This window comes from Corvus brachyrhynchos, unplaced genomic scaffold (genome assembly GCF_000691975.1).
Source record: "Corvus brachyrhynchos isolate BGI_N302 unplaced genomic scaffold, ASM69197v1 scaffold80, whole genome shotgun sequence".
NCBI lineage: Eukaryota > Metazoa > Chordata > Aves > Passeriformes > Corvidae > Corvus > Corvus brachyrhynchos.
Genome location: NW_008236769.1, coordinates 9,330,487 through 9,351,219, shown reverse-complemented (window position 1 = coordinate 9,351,219; position 20,733 = coordinate 9,330,487). Strand labels below are relative to the sequence as shown.

At 38.1% G+C, this 20,733-nt stretch overlaps 1 protein-coding gene across 1 annotated transcript in view; it reads left to right on the top strand.

Moving 5' to 3' along the window:
- Positions 1-20,733, top strand: part of ABLIM2 (actin binding LIM protein family member 2) — a 95,097-nt gene that overhangs the window by 39,637 nt on the left and 34,727 nt on the right. The window contains exons 7-11 of the mRNA XM_017727532.1: positions 4,677-4,764; positions 7,444-7,502; positions 10,421-10,498; positions 15,172-15,318; positions 19,833-19,953. Coding sequence (XP_017583021.1) covers positions 4,677-4,764; positions 7,444-7,502; positions 10,421-10,498; positions 15,172-15,318; positions 19,833-19,953 — 493 coding nt within the window. The remainder of the gene's footprint in view (positions 1-4,676; positions 4,765-7,443; positions 7,503-10,420; positions 10,499-15,171; positions 15,319-19,832; positions 19,954-20,733) is intronic.

The window sequence follows — 20,733 nt, the reverse complement described above, 5'->3', positions numbered from 1 at the left end:
TTTTGTGCTTTATTCTGTTTCCCTTTGCTTGGACAGGTGGTTGTCTGGTGATGACGCAACTCTTCAACAAATCTGTTCCGTGTGAAAAGCTTTGAACTAAGAATGCTTTATACCAGTCTTCTGTGGGCTTTGTTTGTGGGTCAGGCAGCTGCACCATGCCTTGGCATACCCACCAGCTCAGTGTTTTGTAGGCTGTTTTTCATTATTTCTATTCAGGGTAAGATACAGTTAGGAATTGATTTAGAGATTGGAGTATGAGGTTAGCAGGATCTACCTCATTAGATAACACTTAATGGTAATGAGGAACTATTATAGCAACTATATTGTATTATACACTTAAAATGGAAAATATGCTTTGATGTGATTGAATCATTGCAGCAATCTAACCTTTTGTCACTTCCACAAACTCTTTACTCCCAGCAATAAAAGATGGCAATTATCACTATGCATTTTGATAACAAGATAGATTTTTTTTTATTGTTACTATTTTTTATTTTTACAGGAGAAAATTTACTGATAGCTTTTAATTCTCAGGAAAATAATCAGATAGTTATACATTTATCTAATATATTAAACTATTTTCTGTACTATCTGTCTTGCCTTTACAAATTACTTCATTGAGTAATGCAGTGAGATAGGATGTACTTAGACTTTAGTGATGAATCAGACATCAGAAATCTTGAGTCTTCATTCCAGAACTCAGCTCACGCTCTGAGCTTTAGGCTGCTCAATCTCTCGTGTCAATCCACAAGCAGTTGTTGCTCATCAACTGCAGTAAAAAATTATATCAATCACACTTCTAGAAACAGCAGGAGAAGCTAGACAAGCAACGTCATTGTGATAGAGTTGCAATTATTGTACATATCATCTTTTATATATTCTACCACTTCATCATTTATTGCAGCTATAGCCAGAAAACGAGCAGAGTTTTTTGCTGAGCTGTCTGCAATAATGTAATACATTTTTCCTGAGTGATGACAGCTAATTTAAAACTCCAACTTAACTAGTTAAGGGTATTCCTTTTGGTATGATTTACTCTAGTTTTGCTAGCTTTGCATGTTTTCAAGGCCTGGTGATCATACTGCTCTGAAGGCTTTCCAGTAACACCCCTTACTGTCTTCAAATTGTGCTTTGAATGATGCAGTTCACATTAGTCACATCAGGTTTATTACTCTTTTACCTAGTTCAAGCCCTCAAGTTACGAGAAATGAGAAAAGGTGGTTGTATGCACTTTGTTAGAGAGCTTTCTGGTCCTGTTTTGAGTGAAGCATGGGTTTGTCTATTGGTGTGCTGTGGAACAGCAACACTGTGATGGTCCCTGTGCTCAGGGCAAGGATTGCAGGAGGTCCTTGGCTCCCCTGGTAAAACATTCCTCATGTTAATTAGCCCAGAAGGCTCTTCCTTCTCTGCAGAGGAGACTTTTCATTCAAAAGGGAAAGAAGTAGCTCATAATGCTTTGTCTCAGAGTGTTGAGGACTCTTTTGACTCAACTTTAAATTACACACAAAGAGTGTGACTTGGTGGTTATGGAAAGCTGGTGCATAGTCACTTGAAGAGAAATTAAATTGTTGCTAATGTTGTGTGTTACTAAGGACATGCTTTGCTATTCGGGTTTGAGGTAATCTCTGCTGAAAATTAGTCTTCAAGTTGATCTTTACAGTAATACTATCTTCACATCTGGATTCCTGGGCACAAAGACTGGTGCAGTCTTGAAGCAAATGTAGGACATTGAGGAGGTTTTTTACAATCTACCACTTGAACCATAAGAGATCTCTCAGAAATTAATGTCGCTTCTTCTGTGCTGTGTGTGTATTGGTATTTTATTAAACACCGAGACAACAATCTGTCAAACTAAGCTTTCAAACTGTGCAAAGAAGTAACCATATGGTTAGGAATTTGTTTGCTGCACTGAACTACCTCACATCAATATAAGCAAGAAGAGAAAAAATGGTGAGACCTTTATTACAGCTAAGCCAAAACCATACAATATTTGCTTCCCTAAGCTTATAAAATATCTGGGTTCTGCTGGAACCAATTATTCATCGGTGAGACCAAGAAATCAGTGAGACCCTGAAATTGAAGGGACAGGAGAAAGGGGCAGTGATGAAAGCTTCCTTGGCATTCACCCAAGGGACTCCATGATTGAGACTCAGGTCCGGGGTTTGAATATAATTTATGATATCTGATCAGGGTAACTGCATATACATATCAATAAATAGTGTTAGTTAATTCCTGCATCAGCTGCCTAGCCTCAGATTCAGATGGCACCTCTCATTTAGAAACGTGGTGTGGTCTGTTTTAACTACTTCCAAGTGATGAAGAGTCTGCTATGTCTTGTCTTCTGTGCTTTGATTAGAAGAACAAAAAAAAAATTGAAAAGGGGCGACAAAAGCTACTGTCAGCACTTAGACTTATATGAAAATGTTTGAGTTTGTCCCATTTTAATTCAGAGATAATTATGCAAAATCCATTGGAGTTCTCCTGGTGTGATCATCAGCAAAAGGATCACTACACTTTTCTCCCCTAATTTTTCTGTTATAGTTGTGTCTAATTATAAAAGAGGTCTCTCTGTGCCATTCTATACTTGGTTGATATTACTGACTATGCAAAGTGAAGTAAAATTACATATTTGCTTGTACTGTTAAATTTGGGGAAATAGACTTTATTATGTGATGCATCGAGGTTATCTGAGAATTTGTCCTGGCAGTTTATTTTAGCAAAGAAGTCATTGCATTCCCTTAGGGAATGTTAGCCTGGGAATTGTATCAGTTGTGCTAAATCAGTTGAGTTATTGAGGCTATGCATTGCATTAGCAACACTTGTGCAGTACAAACCTTCCAAGGGAAATGGTACTTCTTTTCAGTTTGATATGCCAAACGTAAGTTTATCTGTTGATAATTAAATACCCTCTGTGCTTAAACACCTGCACTAAGGCAGGCAATTTTAAACCTGAAGTTTGAGCTCAATACTGATACTTTGTGGTCTGGAACTTTAAAGGTGTCATCACAGATAGTAGTGACCATCTTCTAAAGTTGCAAAAATCACTCTGAAATCTGCACAAATGACACCATAAAAAGAGTAAACTGAAGCATAGCTGCTTGCAAAATGGCAGTTGTGATGTGATATGTTGCTCTTCTTTATTGCCAATCTGAAATGCTGCAGCAGGTTTTCAGGAGTGAATCAAGTTAACACTGATGGAGTAAAACCAGAGATTCTTTAACCTGGATCTACTGCATTCGTATGATTCTTATTGTGGATGGCAAAATAGCCCCCATACACAGATGACATTCTTTAATATAAATACGTCTGAAAGCTTTGAAATTTAGGAAATGAGAAAGAGTTAGAAAAGTCACCCTTGTAGTACCAGGGATAAATTTCTAGATGGATAGCAGGGGGATTTACAGTGCAGTGTTGTGAGAACCTATTTATGTGCTGAAGGCAGTGGGGCAATGCTTGATAGTAGCTTCTTAAAGGCACACACAGTCCTAGTAGCACTTTCAATATTTTTCAGATAAGCAGGTTATGAGACATTCTACATGGACCGAAGTTTGCATATTTTTAACTTCAGGGGAATTTCTGCTGAAGTGAGGCTTAGCTAAAGTTAAACCTAGTTTACTTTAGCTCTAAGCTGTAGAGTTACTTGGTCTCCTGGCTTTTGTTCCCAGTGGAAATGGCATTGACCTCAAGTCATTTAAACCGTGGGCAATTCTGTCTAGCATGGAAGAGTGTGGGGTCAAAAAGGAAAAAGGAGATGCCAAGATTTGGCTTTCAGTTCTGTAAGGAATTTGAAGGGTGAGGAGTGCTGGGAGCATGTGCAAGCACTGTCTTTAGGATGCCAGACTCTGTTCTGTGAGTGCCATCTGAAAGATGGGGTGGAAATGCAGCTTGGAGGGACTGGCCCATGTTGTTCACTCAGCAGAGCACAACTCCCTGCTATTTTTGTCACTGGCTCAAGCCAATATTGCAGGTAATTGGGAATTTAAATATATGAAAATTGTTAAGTTACTAAGTAGTTCTGAGCAAATTGAGGGCTCAGTTCTGTTCTCATTGCAGTCAATGAAAATGGTGGTATTAAATTATGTGGATTCATCTCTGAACAGATGGCAAAACTCTTGGCCTGTCTGTGTCATTGCACAGTACCCAAAGCTGCCTGCTCTGAACTTACATTCCTATAGGCAGGCTACACACGTTCCTCATGGAAGCTCTTTAGTACAAGTTACCTGCAAGACACTTTCAAAGCAGCTACAAACATTCCTTGCACAGCATGGTTCTTGCTGAGCATTAAGATTATGTATTCAGTTGAAGCATGATGAACATATGGTTGAGTTGCAGTCCGTGCTCAAGTTTATGACCTCCCAAATTCCTTGTGCAGGTAAGTCCTAAGCTACCCTGCACTTGGTTTACAGGGAAAATGTGTTCATTGCGTAAATTTGTTTCTATCCTGTAAATTCAGAGACTTAACTATTGCACATCAACTTTGTTTTGTTTTGTGTAGGCAGGACCATAATTGCATTTTAAATCATGAATTGTCTAGAATGAGAAGTTGACACTGTGGTTATAGGAGAGTGTTGAACTAATTGCCATTAACTAATTAAATTAATCATGTTCAAGAGAATGAAAGAAAAACTGCTCAACTGATTAATATGCTTAATCATCTGTACCTTCTTTCCAAACAGGCAGGAGAAAAGCATTATCACCCAACCTGCGCACGATGTGTCAGGTGCAATCAGATGTTTGCAGAAGGAGAAGAAATGTATCTTCAAGGTAAATCAAACAAACAAAAAATAAAACAGTTCCACTTGGCTCTCTTGCCCACACCTGCTTGCCCACACCACAGGCTTGCACAGGAGAAATTCAGTGTTACAGAAGGACTTGTGCAATACAGTATGCAGTGGGAAAAAATGTCATTTAACATAGATATGCGCTGAAATCCTTCATATGTAGCAACTTTTAGCTCTACTAAACTGATCTAAGAAAACTGCATGTGCAGTTAAATACAGGGGCAAACACCAGAGAAAATGAAGGCTTTTGCATATGTGTTTTACTGGCAGTATCCTTTCAAAGGAAAACGGAAAAGAGAAACTTGGTAGGATGTGGGAACTGCAAGGCTGGTGTATTATCCTAAAATCACGTGCATGCCCAGATCTGTGTTTACAACTTTGCAATTGTCCATGGTTTTCTAGAAGTGTACTTTGAAATTTTTCCTTAAGCTGGAAAAGTTAGACTCTATTTAAAACACAACAGTGGTCTCAGTAAGATCTAATTATGGTTTAGTACTTTATTTAAAATGACTATTTTATTGTCACTTTGGTTTGCAACAAGAACTAGCTCATTAAAAGACATAGTGGTACTTGTCTGGGCTCATGAATTCTCCCTCAGGAGCCAGAAAATTCTGTTATTCTTCCAATTGAGAAGGATCTTAGCAGTACTAAAATCCCATGTGAAATCAATGCTTTGAACAAAGTATATCAGACTACAAAAATGTTTCTAGATTTCAAACCCTCTGAAACTCATTTGCAAATCAATCTTCTCTTTCAGTTCCATTTGTTGTAAGGGTAGCTATTTGTTAGGGTTTGTTCTGGTTATTAGTTCAAATAATAGCAAGGTATGCTCAGGTTCTGTTAATTTGGATCCATCTTACTGTATTTTCTGACGCATGGAATGTTCATACCAGCTTACTGGCATGCCCTTTTTATCTTCACATGGAGAGCAGTTTCCATTAGAAGCTGGTGTTATTGCCATGAAAGATCTGTGATTTGGACTGCCTAAACTGTTAGATAATAAAAAATGTCAGAGCCCAGGGTTTTATAATGTGTTCTTCATCCTCTTAATAAACTACAGTAAAGTTCCTTTGGGTGTTGCATGTTCCTTAGCAGAAATTTGCAGTGGTCATCCAACAGACAAGTTTTGGGAAAGGACTTTTTTTTCTTCAGTGTGAAAAAGTTTCCCAGCCAGTGATGCTTGGCTATAGACAGGAGTAGTTAAAAAAAAAAAAAGTGATCTAAATACTTCTTAAATCAACTGAGAAAGTGGGATAATTTACAGCAATTAATGAGACAAGTGGGGCAAGCTCAAACCCACTTGTGAGTAGAAGATAACTTAGCATTAAATTTAAAGGTGCTATAAAAATGATTCTTAGTTGTTCAGTAACAAAAAAATCAGTAACTTAGTAAACATAATTTATCTGGTCTGTACTTATAGGTACTCTTTTACTGCAAGAGTCTGGGTTCATCTGGGTTATTTTTGTGAAATAAATTCTAATGATCTCCATCTGTCTTCTGGGAAATAGGCTTTCTGTTTCTATCTTGTTTCCAAAATCCACTAGTTAGAAAACTATCAAACTGCTGTGAAAACAAAGCATTTCCAATTATTCTTCTTGGTGCTCTCCACCCAGTATAAACATTGAATATTTATTACACAAAGGTTCTCAACTTCCCATTTAGTCAGGCAGAAGTTGCAGTGCACTCATATTATTTAACTGTGGGGAGCTTTAATTTGTGGCTTGTCTGAGTTCAGACTGGAATACATGTAAAGGTTACTATTAAAACTTAAAAATAATTATTTTATTTTATATCACTATACACATTCCACTTCCACTGAATGCTATTTCAAACTTCATGTTCAACTTATTTAAAATACTATTTCCTTTGTGACTAGCACAAAACTATTCGAGTTTCTATCTCACACTCATTGTTTACTTACATATCTTCAAGATCCTTGTTTCAATACCTGTATGGAATAGAGAATTGGTTCATTCTGTATCTCCTGCTTCTTCCAGGATGGATATTCCCCTGAATTTATGCAGTTCCTTGGTATTTGACTTACAAGAGACAAACATATAGGAAGTGCAAGATCAGAACAGTGAATAAGTCATAGACAGACTGGATTTTCAGCTAGGGTTACATGGCACAGTACTATTCCATCCCACCACAGTGTGCTACTGTGTATGACTCGAGCCAGACTATTACAAGAATATGTATTATAAGAGTGCAGGAAATTCTAACTTCAGATAAAGAAAAAAATTACCATAAGAGTGAAACAGGTTGCTCAGAGATGCTGTAGGTTCTCCATCCTTGGAGATAGGCAGAGCCCAGCCAGACATCGCCCTGCCTGCTGTTATGGGACCTGCCCTGAGCAGGAGGCTGGACTGGAGGAGCTCCAGAGATCCCATAGCACACTTCTTAGGACTCAGATTTTTATGTTGATCTCCCATATTGAAGCACATGGATCTTTCTGAAATCTTTTAAATGTTTGTGATCAGGCTTACTGGTATTCAGAGGTTGTCAGGTTGAACTTTGAAAATATCCATGCACTAGCAGGGGAAGTAGTCAATAAGCTGTCGTTTAAAACCTTATAGGAAAATTTAATAAGATTCTTATTTTGAACTTTTTAAGGTTCTTATCATGGAAATGAATTAAGCAGAACTTTAAATTTACTTTACAGGAACATCCATTTGGCATCCAGTTTGTAGACAGGCTGCAAAGGCTGAAGAAAAAAGCAAGGTAAAACGACTGTGTTTTTATGCAGTGTTATTTGATTGACATATTATTCTTGATCCTTTTTTTTTTTTTTTTTGCAGCAGGCATGGAGGGAAGGGTTTGGAAATTTTTCACCACTGTAATTTTAAATTTTAAATGGCGGGAATCTAGTTGGATAATGAAGTGTAATCATGTAATATAAATATTCTGCTTTTAATCAGTGATTAAAGCTATAACTTCAGGAGAATGCTGACCTAAGAGTTATATATATAAACTGAATAAGGAAAAATGTGAAAATATGAATAAGAAAAAAGAAGTTAATTTTTAACTTCTGTCTGATTATGATGTGATCAGTTCATGACCTCTTCTCTTTTCATGTGGCTCTGAACTTAAAAGATCAGAGGACTTTCACTTAGTTTTTAATAAAAAAGAAACTCCAAGGAGATTTTTTTTTGTATTTGTTTACAAAATGTTGGCAAGCCAGCCACAATTTAATTTCATCTATGGCTTTAAGTATCTCCTTAAGTTGGATGATTTGTGCACCTCTCTGTGCGCAAGGGGAAAAGGGGAGAATCTGGCAACCTGAATAATTACAAGATGAGCAGATGAATAAGCTGTCCCTAGGACATGATCCTTCTGAAGTGGTGGGAATGAGTTACAACTATCTCACTTAATGTAGAGGCCAAGTGTGGGTTTTTCACTTCTGATGTTCTCTGGTGCTCCAAGTGGTACCCTGGGTATCCTTGTTCAAAAAAGCTCTGCTTTGGTTCAAGGCTTGGAGAACGGCACATGGGACAAGCTAGAACAGCAGGCAGCAGCAGTAAAAAGATTGTTAAATCTGGTGTGTTAGAAAGTCCAACTTTGACTAAATTACAGTTTGAAAAAAAAATTGTTTGGGCTTTACCCTAAAGTATCTTGGCTGTAGATTTTGTACCCATGTGTTTGGGAAGTGATTGCTCTGGTTTTCTTTATGACAAGCTCTGAATATCGTATAATTTTCCAAAGCCCTGAAGTTTTTCTTTTTCTTAGATTTTTTCCTATTTTCTTATCTTTATGCTCATCATTGAAAAAATAAAACCAGAAGGAAGGATGCCTTTTCAAAGAGAGTAATAATGAACTTTTCAACATAACTTGTAAAGTTTGGAATGGGATCTACTGCTTGAGAAATTGGCTGTTCGACCTTGCAATTTGTTGTTTTTAAGTAATCTTCCTATATATAGATATATGAGCAGCATGTAATTAAAGTAGGTGACAAAGGCAAAAGGAGAAAGTGGCAGCATGCTCCAAAACTTTGGAGATGGAGTGGAAGGGAGAAAGAAGTTGTGAAAGAGAGTGACAGCATAAAGAAAGATGATGGGAGAGTGAGATTTTAAGCAGAAGGGAGAAAGCTGGAAAAGACAGGAGGAATCAAAGCAGCAAGAGAAAGTAAGGTTTATAAAAAGGCATACAGGGAAAAGAGGTAGGTGGAAGACAGAGAAAAATGTGTAGTACAGAGAATGAACGTACAGAGGCAATAGAGTCAGCAAAGGTGTGAGGTTTTATTGAAAAAGCTGGGAGATGATGGGCAGCAGGCATGGATGGGGATGCTAAAAGAGGTAATGGATCATGAAGAGAATAAAGAACATGTGTGAGATGTAGGATGTCTCATATCCAATTCTTTAGCCACCAGTATCCTCCAAGTCCTTCTACCTTCACCACCCAGTTTGTGGAGGTCGTATTAGAGAGTGCCCTGACCCTGGCCTTGTTTAATTTCATGAGGTTTGCATGGCCCCACTTCCCAAGCCTATCAGGATCCCTCTGGATGGCATCCCTTCCCTCCAGCATGTTGTCCCCACCACATGGCCGGGTGTCATCTGTAGGTTTGCCAAGGATGCACTCAATCCCACTGTGTCATGGATGAAGATACTAAGCATTACTGGTCCCAGTATGGACCCTTGAAGGACACCCGTCGTTTCTGGTTTCCACGTGGGCAGTTCAAAGGGGTTACTGGAAATGTGCAAGGCTCATGCTGGGAACTCCAGGAACCTGCTGATGCCAGCGAAATGCCCTGACTGTGCTCTTCCAAGGGCTGTCAGGAAAGGACTGACCCCTTGTCTGCCCTTGGAAAGACCCAGAGCTTGGAGGGCACCTCTGCAGGTTGTCTTGTCCAACCCCTCTGCTCAAGCAGTGCTGCCTAGAGCCAGATGCCCATGGCCATGGGCACAGGACACAGAAATAACCTCTGAAGCTTTTTCTGGGAATCCTGAGCTTAATCCAAAACTGCCGTTTGACCTTAACTGGGTTCAAAATGTTGGAATAGTGCAGTTTTCTAACGTTATTCTTCTCTTCTGCCTTGAGCATCCTGTAGGGACATCATGAAAGAGAAATATGGTTTTTACATGACATCAGTGCAATGGTGACACTTTCATGTCATTTACACAAGTTCTGGAAAACTGAAAAGTGCTTTATCTGTGCAGATAAGGTGTTTAATTAGATTGTCTGTGTTAAATGATCATCCCCCATGTCCCTTTCTGTGTCGTGTTCGCTGTGAGTGAATGGCGTGGCAGTGTGACAAGTTCCAGACTTGTAGAACGGTTTGATGGCATAACCTTGGAGTAAAAATGTTGCCACTGTATCATCTTGTAACTTGACCTGTCTCTGATAGTGCCCAAAGGCTGTTCTGGCACCCCAGAAGTGCTCTGGGTCATTTTGTTCTGAAGAACATGGAAAAGAAAGCCATGTGTAAAACTATTTTTGCATTTTTAAAAGGTTAAATTGATTGTCTGAAAGTGTTCTTTTATTTTTAACTCCATGCCTGTATGTTTTGAGCTCTCTATAATATGTCATTTTTGAGTGGTAAAGATTGAATTAAATTAAATGTCTTGTATGATTGTTTTGAAATAACAGTTATATTATCTTTGAGTCTCCTGTATTTCCTATCTATTTCGCTTCTCCTGCTACAGGAAACAAGGATTTCTTCTGAGAGTATTATTTCTGTACCTGCTTCAAGTACATCAGGTTCCCCAAGCCGTGTGATCTATGTGAGTATTTCACAGTGAAATTTGTTTTGTGGGCTGGGGAGAACCTTCTGCTTCCTCCTACAATTTAGCACATTATATGGAAAGTTAGTGTCTCCAAACCACTGTGGTTGGTGATTCCTCTAAAATGAAATTACTTTCTCGAGTTTAAAATGTTTGAATACTGCATTTGCCATAACAGAATTCTGGCATTTTCCTCTTATTTTTTGTGGAGTATTTATAGCACTTACACTACAACTAGGGCTGGCTTATACCAAAGCATGCAGAATACCACAGTGCTTTCTGAAAAGTTAAAGTAAACAGTACAGCCCACAGGTAGATTACAAGCTTAGATTTGAACTTAACTTGTCTAAATTGAGCTCCTGAGCCTGCATCTGATTGCTTATGGAAACACTCATGAGTGTGATTGCAGGACTCTGGCCTTGCCAAATGCCAGTCCCTTGCTCAGAGGACCTTTGATGTGTTTATGGTTTAAGGAGTGCTCTGGAAAGCTCATAGAGAGAATTTGAAATAACAAGTATGCTAAAATTTTATTTTTTTTTTTTTTTCAAGACAGATCAAAATTGCTGCAGTGTAGTGTTCATGGCCAAATTCTCAAGGCTGCCAGCAATAGGTAAAAAATGCAAGTGTGGTGTGATCCATACAAATATCTCTTGCAGGGCTTCAGCATTTCCTGGGCTTTTCTTTGTCCTGGTCAGGTATCCCTCAGGTAGGCAGGTCATCCTCATCAGTTAGAACCATATAGTGAGAAAATTGTTGGAGATGCAGTTGTCTTCCAGACAATATTATACAAATATTAACCTCTTATCTACTACACTGAGACATGCAAAAGAGTGCTTTGGATCCACACTTGTCTTTTTTCTTCAAACAGAAGTTATTTTGAATACAATATACTGTTTATCTGAGTAAGACTGAACTTGCAGTGGAACAAGTGCCCCTTCTCTAAATGCTTTTCAGTGACTCTGAGTGCTGGTGAATACCAGTGGTATATTACCAGCAAAGAAATGTCATTGTGAGGACAGTCATTGTGCTGGGAGCCTATTATCATGGCTGGGAGCATATTACCACTTTCTTTGGCCAGATGAGCTTTATTTCTTCAGGCATGCACCATCTCATTGTGTTTTTAAGCATGAGAATTCTGCTAAGAGGTATATGTTTTTAGAGACACTTATCTAACTGCAGGATGGTACTGTTTTTATTGGTGTTTGTGGTAACAACTTTAAATATACTTCATGAGCTGTTAAAAGTCAAGGACAAACCTCCATTCTCCTTTTCTGGGGTTTTTTGGTGGCGCTTTTTTTTTTTTTTTTTTTGGGTTTTTTTTTTTTTTTTTTTTTTGGTGTTTTTTTTTTGTTTGTTTGTTTTAAAAGCTGTCATTAAATCAGCACATAACTAATGTTTGTCACTGTAATATACAGCTGGAACTGTGAAAGAATAAAGTTGTCTAGCAAGTATGAGTCAGTTAGAAAAAAAGATTCCCCAGAGGAGTGCAAGTTTTTATTCTATCTGTCCCATCTCTCACTGCTTAATTGTCAAAACTTGATTTTGATTGGTTGATTAAATCCTATTTTGGCTTTCACAAACAGGGAAGTAAAAAGAATTAAAAACATGTTACTGACTTCTATATTATCAAAGTGGTCCTTGGCTATCTTTTTTTACATGTGTTTTCTATTACAGGAGTGTTGTGACATACAGATATGCTCAAGATTTGTCTTGTGTGCTTTTGTGGTTGGTTTTGCCAAACCTAAATTCTTGCTGCCACTGAAAGGAAGGTCCCACCCTCATGTGGCCCTGTCCCTCTCTGGCCATGTCTTCCCATCTCATCTTCATTGCTAATACTAGTGTGTACTCAGAGATACGCACTCAAATTTGAGACCAGACTGAGCTAAACAATAACCCAGGAAAAACCTCCAGACAACCAAAGAGGCAAAAAAAAGCCCCTGCTGTCTACGTGACTTCTAATGCTGATGTAGAAGGCAGAACAGGGTGGGATGGTGCATGCAGGGCAGAAACTCTCAGCAGTAGCATGGATTCAGATCATTAAAACCTGTAGTAAAACTGTACCTTACCAGCTGGTGAGCTCTGTGAGGTATTTAATGGACAAAAGATTTTAGAGAAGACAGTTAAATCTTAGGAACCATGAGTTCATGGTGCTCGCACTTCCAAAGTCATGAAGTCAGAGCAACGCTAACATCATCCTGAGCACCACCCCATTGCAGGGCAGGTGTGGTTCTGGGCCATGGTCATGTGGTCAGATAGGGAAAGGTGAAGGAAGCATGTTTTGACTTAAACCTGAATGTGCTTCATACAGATGGTTTATTGAAACCATAACACTTTTTCTTCATCTGCTGATAACAGACTTTGGTGTCTTCTTGCACTGAGAGGGCACAGGCCAGTGCCTTTGGAAGGTAATGGGCATCTTTCATGATCTTTAGAGATGACTTCATTATATCCAGACTGAAGTTTGCCCTAGGGCTGACAACCCCTCAGAGTCCCTAATTAAAAATGAGTTGATTTCTAAATTATGACATTAAATAAGGTTTAAATAAAAATCTTGTTTTATACTTTGCTAAATTTTATTAAGAGAGAATTAGGTGCTTCAACCTAATATATCCAGCTGGAAGGCTTACATTAGTTTACAAAGCTGTGTTATATGTGCTCTCATGCAAGGAATAGACATCACACTATATTTTTATACAATTGTATTTACAATTATATGATTGCAAAATTACATATTCCAGATGAAATAGATACTCTATACTTAGAGCATAGTTTTACCAGAATCCAAAATACCAAATTACTGAATAAATGGCTTAAAGCCTCTCAGCTGTAATTTGAGCCTTTCCGAGCAGATTTGAACTCCATTCACATAATTGAATGTAGGTGAAACCAATAAAATAAAAAAAACACCTTTGTAGACTGAATGTTTGGAGAATTGAATGTTTCAAAGGCAACTGTATCCCTAAGGTTTTTCTTCATCCAAATTTGCCCACATTTTTATATCTAAACTGAAAGGAATTACACAACTAGATAAGTTTTACTCCTGACAGTTGTGAAATCCAATGGGAAGTTGTACATCTGCATGGAGAGGTAGTGGCCAAAATGACTGTAATTCACATTTAAATATTCCCACTTCTGAACTACTTTGGATTCACTAGAATAATTCTCAAAAGCCTGGATACCTTAAGTGAGATCACAGCCTCTTTGGCCTTCCTTGTAGGTGTAATGCTGCCCAAAGTATTTCTGGAACAGATGGGATAGACAGATTCCTTACTTTTGCATTACCTGTCTCTGCATCAGAGCTCTCCACTGGCTTCTCAGTAGGGAGGGACTTATTTTCGTGAAGGGGCTGTTTCATTGCTCTTTAGCTTCTTAAAGGAGCTGCAAAGAAAGTGAGATCTGTAGATTGCTGAAGAATCACATACTTCATTAAAACACATTTTTTCATTAGTTTTGAGGAAGGAAATATGTAATGGTTATGGCAGCTTGGTTCTACTTTCTTAGTCAAGGGTAATCTTCCTTCTTTTCATGTAATTTATGTTTGCACAAATTCATGCACTGTTTTAGAAAAAGGGATAACTGAAACTTGTCAGACTAACTTCTTCCTGGATTATTAACCTGATAGAAAACTTCCCTGGAAAATCTACTGAACTTTTCTTAGCTCATACTAAGAAAAAGTAGAATTGCTGCACACATTAATCCTGGATACTTTTGTATTTTTGCATGTGGAAAGCATTATTACAGTTTTATAGCTGATCATACTGAGATTTTCAGAGCACAGCAAGATTCACTCATCATTTTGTTGCCAACGAAGAGCTTATCATTCTGCAAAACTTGAAGTGGGAATGAGACAATTATGCTGCCCATTTCTCCACTCTCAATGTGGCCAACTTGTCATCGTATCTACAGCATAGTATGTGCTGGATACAGTTTTGGTGCAATTATCCTAAGGATAATCTGTGAAAATGTAGCAACTTGATGATAAGTTACACTTTTGGAATATGTGTAATAAGAGGAGAACAGGGAACAGCACAGCCCTTCCCCTGTGTTGGTTGTGTAAGTCTCATGAGAGGATTTGAACTTTACTTGAGTGGCATCTGTGATCTTCCACCATGGTGCAAATCCATCATCTGCTGGTTTGTGACCCGTAATTAAAGGCTGTTTAGACATAGTCAGGAAAGGAGGTGAAGCTGTGGGACACGACTGAAAGGGAAAGATGAAGGAGCTGACTAATGCTTTTCAGCATCTGGAGAGTTTATGTTGGAAGTACATATATGATTATTCACTACTGCTTACAGCAGGGGAATTCTGCACTCTGAAACCACTTCAAAATTGAGTGTGTTTTGCCTGAAAAGACTACAATATCTGTCCCCTATAAACAAAAATTCTGTTTGTGCAGCCAGAAGTAAGTGGGATATAACCAGGGAATTGGAATGATGCCATGCTACTCCTGTTAGCCAAATGCCAATGACAAGGTAGAGAGCAACAGTATATAAAAGAAAACAGCAGTAATATTTAGCATTGTATAGTAAATACAAGAGATTTAAATGTTCACAAACACAAAAAGTGGTTTGTTATGATTATGACTTTTCTGTCTACATTTATCTATCCTTGTCTGGTTGCATCCTGCTCATATTCTTTCTTATTCTCACTGCTTTCTTTCCTCCTTTTCTTAGGCAAAGCTTGGAGATGAAATTCTTGACTACAGGGACTTGGCTGCTCTTCCTAAAAATAAAGCCATCTATAACATTGACCGCCCAGATATGATCTCCTATTCTCCATATATCAGTTACTCTTCAGATGACAGGCATAGTTACGGGGAGGTACTGAAACATGGGTATTTTTTTACTATGAGTTTCAGGTTTTATTTGCGTCATTGAACATGTTGCCGAAAACTCTTAAACATGTGCATAACTTTTTTGTAAAAAATATAACTTTTATAGCTTCACTTAATTGAGTCACATCATCCATTCATTCACAACACTTCCAAAAAAAAAAAAAAAGCCAAAACAAAAAACTAAACCAAAAAACAACCAAACCCAAGATGTTCATTTCATTTTTTAGTTTGTGGAAATTAAAATATTGCTTTCTGTGATCATTTTTTAAAGAGATGACATATAATTAAAATGTTTTTCCATGGGAGTAGTTCTGCATGTGGTAGGAAACAGGAGCCATTGCTAATTATAATGCAAATTGAGAAGCAAAGACAAATGTCTTTCATGATTTTTTTTTAACAAAGTGTACCATGTTATTTTGGTAACACAACAATGGTATCACTCTCCTGTGTACAGATTTTGCTCAACTGTCCCTTATTAACTTCATCCTCATGTCATGCATGCACTTCAGCCTTTTCATATGCAGAGCTAATATGATACAGTTTGTGCTAATGAAATCTAATTTAATAAACTACTAACATACTAATGACTAATACTAATTCTGGGCTTTGTGAAACATACTTGTATATAACTCCTGTCATGCAAGTTAGCTTTTCTTCTCTGAACATGCTTACCTTTCATTTGACTTTCTGATTTCTTTTTTAATTTTAGCTACATTTTTACAAATCAAACCTCTTCAATATACTAGGTATGAGTAAGATATTTACAGAATGTGGAAGTCTGCTTTGTTCTCTCTAAGTGATAACATGACTAGGGATATTATAAATATCTTGGCTATTAACTATAGCATTTATTTCTACCCATTCACTTACACCTTTTACACTTAATTAGTACCACTAAGGTCTCAGTACTGCTGTCAGGTGAAGTGCAGTGCATATGTTAGGTTTTACAGACTTTCTTCCAAGCCCTCTCTGCACAGTGCTGAACCATGTTAGCTCCATTTTAAGGTATCCAGAAAGAATTAAAATTGTATGTGGTAAAGGTTGAAATGGTATTTAGGTTTCTGATTTCACAAAATCGAAAACTGCTGCTTAACCCTGAACCTGTGGAACATAAGCAATTCTTTTCTATGTCAAAATTTGTTGGTGCTGATGATGGTTGTGGCCCTCCTCAAGTGCCTGGTGACATCCAGGCTTGGCAGTGGTGCACAGACCAAGCTGTGCACAGACCAAACATAGACTGTATTTGCAGTCCAACATGCATATTTTCCTGGTGTTCCAGGGTGATATTGCCAGGGGTGAAAAATAAATCCCCTGTCTTCCAAATTTCAGCATCCTGGCTTCATACCTGCAGCGGCAGTACTTTCAGTCGATTTGCTCAACTACGCAAACATAGTGTTTGATTTGGATAGGAAAATGAACAGCAAATTGTCAGATTACATGATGTTTAATTGAAAATTAAATAGTGCAAACTTCTGCTTTCCCTTAAAACAGTAAGTTCTAGTCCTGATTTTGGAGGTCCTTCAATGCAGATTTAATTAGGGCTTGTGTGTAGTTTCAGGCAGTTGCCGTAAATGGGAGGTTCCTACTGCCCTTCTCTGTGGCACAGGACCGGCCTCACCAGACCCCAGGACTTTGTAACAGAGAAACCACTAAAAGACCGATATAAAATCATTTATATATTAGTCCTTACATACCTAATTACAAACAGATAATAAGAAAAATTGCCCTAACTTAATTGACAGGTGTTTTTCCTAACTGTATCATGTATTATACATGGAGAGTGATATTTTAAGAGTAATTCTTCTCACGAGTAACATCATGCATGAATTTGTATCACTAATTTGTTGTGTGTTGCTGTTTGCAGTCACCTCAGTTGCTCTCTCCAACACCTACTGAGGTAATCCCCAATGCCTTTGTTTTCCTATTCTGACCCATTTTGTGATGCATAAACCTGGTCATATTGATAAGCAGCAGCGTCTGAAATGTGGGGTTCGCCCCTTGCCTCTGTAGTGCATGGGGTTTATAATTTATGATTTTCAGAGTGTTACTTGTGTTCAATATGTGCTCTGCTTCTGGATTGTCATCTGTATGCATCTGTCTCCACTGTCATCCATGTTTCTGCTTTCCTAAATAAAGGTTGTATGGTGGTCACTTCTTCAAGCTCTACTAAATAAATTATGTTGGGAAATATGATTTATGTTCACATTTAAAGCTGTGAGCATGAGCTGATTTAAATTAATGCTCAGCATATCTTTCTCTTCTTATTTTCTTCTCATTTTTTTATTTCACAAATAGTTAAACTACTTATACTATTTGTGTACACCTACTTATAAATCATTTACACATACCTGAACTTCTAGGTCTGTGTATTTTGATGTGCATTAATTAAGCTAGTCTTTGTTTCAAGAAACATCATTTTGGGAGCAGTGAATGCATTTAATATATTTTCCCAGATAGTAACCCAATTACGTATCATGGGTCTGGCTAATTTCTCCATTATCCCAATTTTATGATCTGCAGAATTTTGGTAATCATGGAGAATTAAGGACTGAGAATTAACAGAGAAGTTAACCGGCAGAAATGCAATTTATTTGATAATTTACAAATAAATTAATGCTTTATTTAATATTTGGTTACATGAACTAGATTGACTGTTCCTTACAGAGGCACAAGGTACACAAAGGTAAGGTCTGAAACAATATGAAAACTTGGTGTTTTGGAAGATTATAATAATTTCCTTTAAATTCAGTTACCAAACTGCCAATATTAGGTTCCAAAAGTGATACTGATGTGGAGGTTGGGACTGCCATGACTTGTGTATACTCCCATGTTATCCAGCTTCTCTGTGCTTGCTGTCTCTCTTTAAGGAGTCTGTGATCGGGTGCTCGGGCATCATCATCTGGAAACTTGTCACTGGTTTTGTTGCAGGGATTTTTATTAGAGGAAAGTTCCACTGTATCATAGAATTGGACACATCACAGACCACTAGCTAACACTCATCTGATATTTAAATATCATCACAAGGCTTTGTAAAGCCATTGCAATACTGCTTGTAATTCTCTCCACAAAGGTTAGAGTGGGTATTACACAACATAGGTACTTCAGGAGGGAAACATCTCGAGCTGAACGTAGAGGAGTTGGTGGCAAGATGCCTACAGAACACTGCACGCTTGGGAAGGCATCAGTTGTTCTTTGTTTTTTGTATAATTACTTATGAACTTGATATTAAAGCAATAATGCTGCTGGCCACTATACTAAACTGATTTTCCACTTTTGGAAATGCAGCTGGTGGGTCTGAGGTGACATTGAAGGGATGGAGCATACCTTGACCCTAGGAAAAAATCTGGTGGTGTCAGAATATTGTACATCTCTGTAGAGTCAAGTATAGTCCCAGAGAAGGCAAATTCATCTAAAGATGAATGTATGGACATAATTAAGTTGTTCTGATAGGAATCTGGGAGAAGATGGTGGGACTAAGTAGCATCTACTGAGTGTATATAAGATGAATGATCCAGTGGGAATTACACAGATGCCTAAAGGCATCCCCATAGTCATGATAAGTGACTGACACTTGCTATGATATAGCCTATTTTCCTTCTTTTCTACTGGAATAGGAGAGGGGAAGGATTTTTAGGAGTATGACTTTCCCTGATGGAGCATCTGCAGGTTACATTGATTTGTTCTCATTTGGAGTTAACTCAAGCCAATTCTCATTTGTCTTAAAAAGAAGGAAATTTGAATTTGCTTTTATAGCTCATTTACACAAAGTCATTTCTACGTCTATTCCACTCAGTAGTGCTTTTACTGTTAAGAAGACCCTACTTGCAAATTGCAGTTGCAGGTTAACTAGCTGTACAAAATCAGAGGCTTGGAGTGTGGGCACATGGTTTTAACTGGTTGAAGCCAAGCGTTTAGTGGGAATTGGATTGTGTGACTGGCTCTGCACAATGCTGCAGTATTAATGCTAATGCTACACGAGTGTTTACATTGGATTCTTAGAGTAATGACCATATTACAGTATGGTACACCGGGCAGTTTATACACAGTCAGTTTCATGATGTAGTGAAACCAGCAAGCGCTGATTTTTGTGTTGTCTGTAACCATTATGCATCCATTCATATGGGTACAAAGTGACCATAATGCTGTCATGCTAACCTGAGCTCATCTTCCACCTGCTTTTATTTGTTCAGGGAATTACACTGTCCTGAAACAACACTTTTACACTGTTGTGTTCTTTTCAAATTATATTGTAATTTTAAATTTATGTCTGTGCTGACTTTCCTGGAAACATGACCATTCTCTGGTACTTGGCAGAGCAGTTTCAGTCACACTGCTGGTGGAGGTGCTGAAAACCACCTCATTTCATTAGGATTGCATGGAATCTTAGGACAGCATCGACTCCCACCTGCACAGCACAGAAACACACAAGATGGCATATTCTGCCTGTTTCTGCAGTTATTTCTCTTCCCTAATGACATGTATTTCCTCTCTTCCTCTAAGGGTGACCAAGATGACAGATCTTTCAAGCAGTACAGGACATCAAGTCCCAGCTCTGCTGGCTCCCTGGGCTATGGTCGGTACACCCCCACCTCCCATTCTCCTCAGCATTACAGCAGACCAGGTAATTGAAAAGCAGCCTTACTTATTCTCTAGATTTTTCCATTACTTTGTGTTATGTTGTAAGTAGAATTGACTCCAGTAGACAGGGATTTAAGGTGGAATAGCAGTTTATAGCAGTGATTTATTTACAGTGAACAAAGAGTCCCATGGGGAGAAAGGAAGCAAGTGCTTCAGGAACATGCATCCAAGAAAACAAAAATAGGCATTTAAGAAAAATTGATCTTAGGTAGACACAAGATAGAAGAGTTTAAAGAACTTTATCCTGGTCTCATCCTGCCTGAAGATAGATACTCAATCCACAGCTCTTTCAAGGTGTGGCACAGTATCAGTGAATATGCACAAAACCAAGAGGGTCATCAAGTGACTTTGTGTAGGTTCTTGTACACAGGGTCATGGTTCATGTCCCCTGTCCACAGTGCAAGAGCTGGAGGAATGACTGGTTCTGATGGCTGGATTTTGAAGGCCAAGTTGCTTTAGTCGAGAAGTTTACAATGTATTTTTGTGGCTTTGGGCTGTAGTAGCAGCTGTGTTGGTGCTCTTGTCACACCAACAGGAGGGATCATCTCCTTTTCATCTTTGCATGGGAAAGCCTTATAAAACCCCATTCATATTTGGGTTTTGTACAGAGTTTTATCCTTGGGAATAATCAGTGAAATTGCTCAAAATTAATTGTATTTTTTCTCCATCATTCAGGTGAAGAACACAGAGTATTTTTATTACTTTTTCGTTGTCTTTTAATTTCATTGGGGATACATTATAATTCTAAACTAGTTTTGAAATC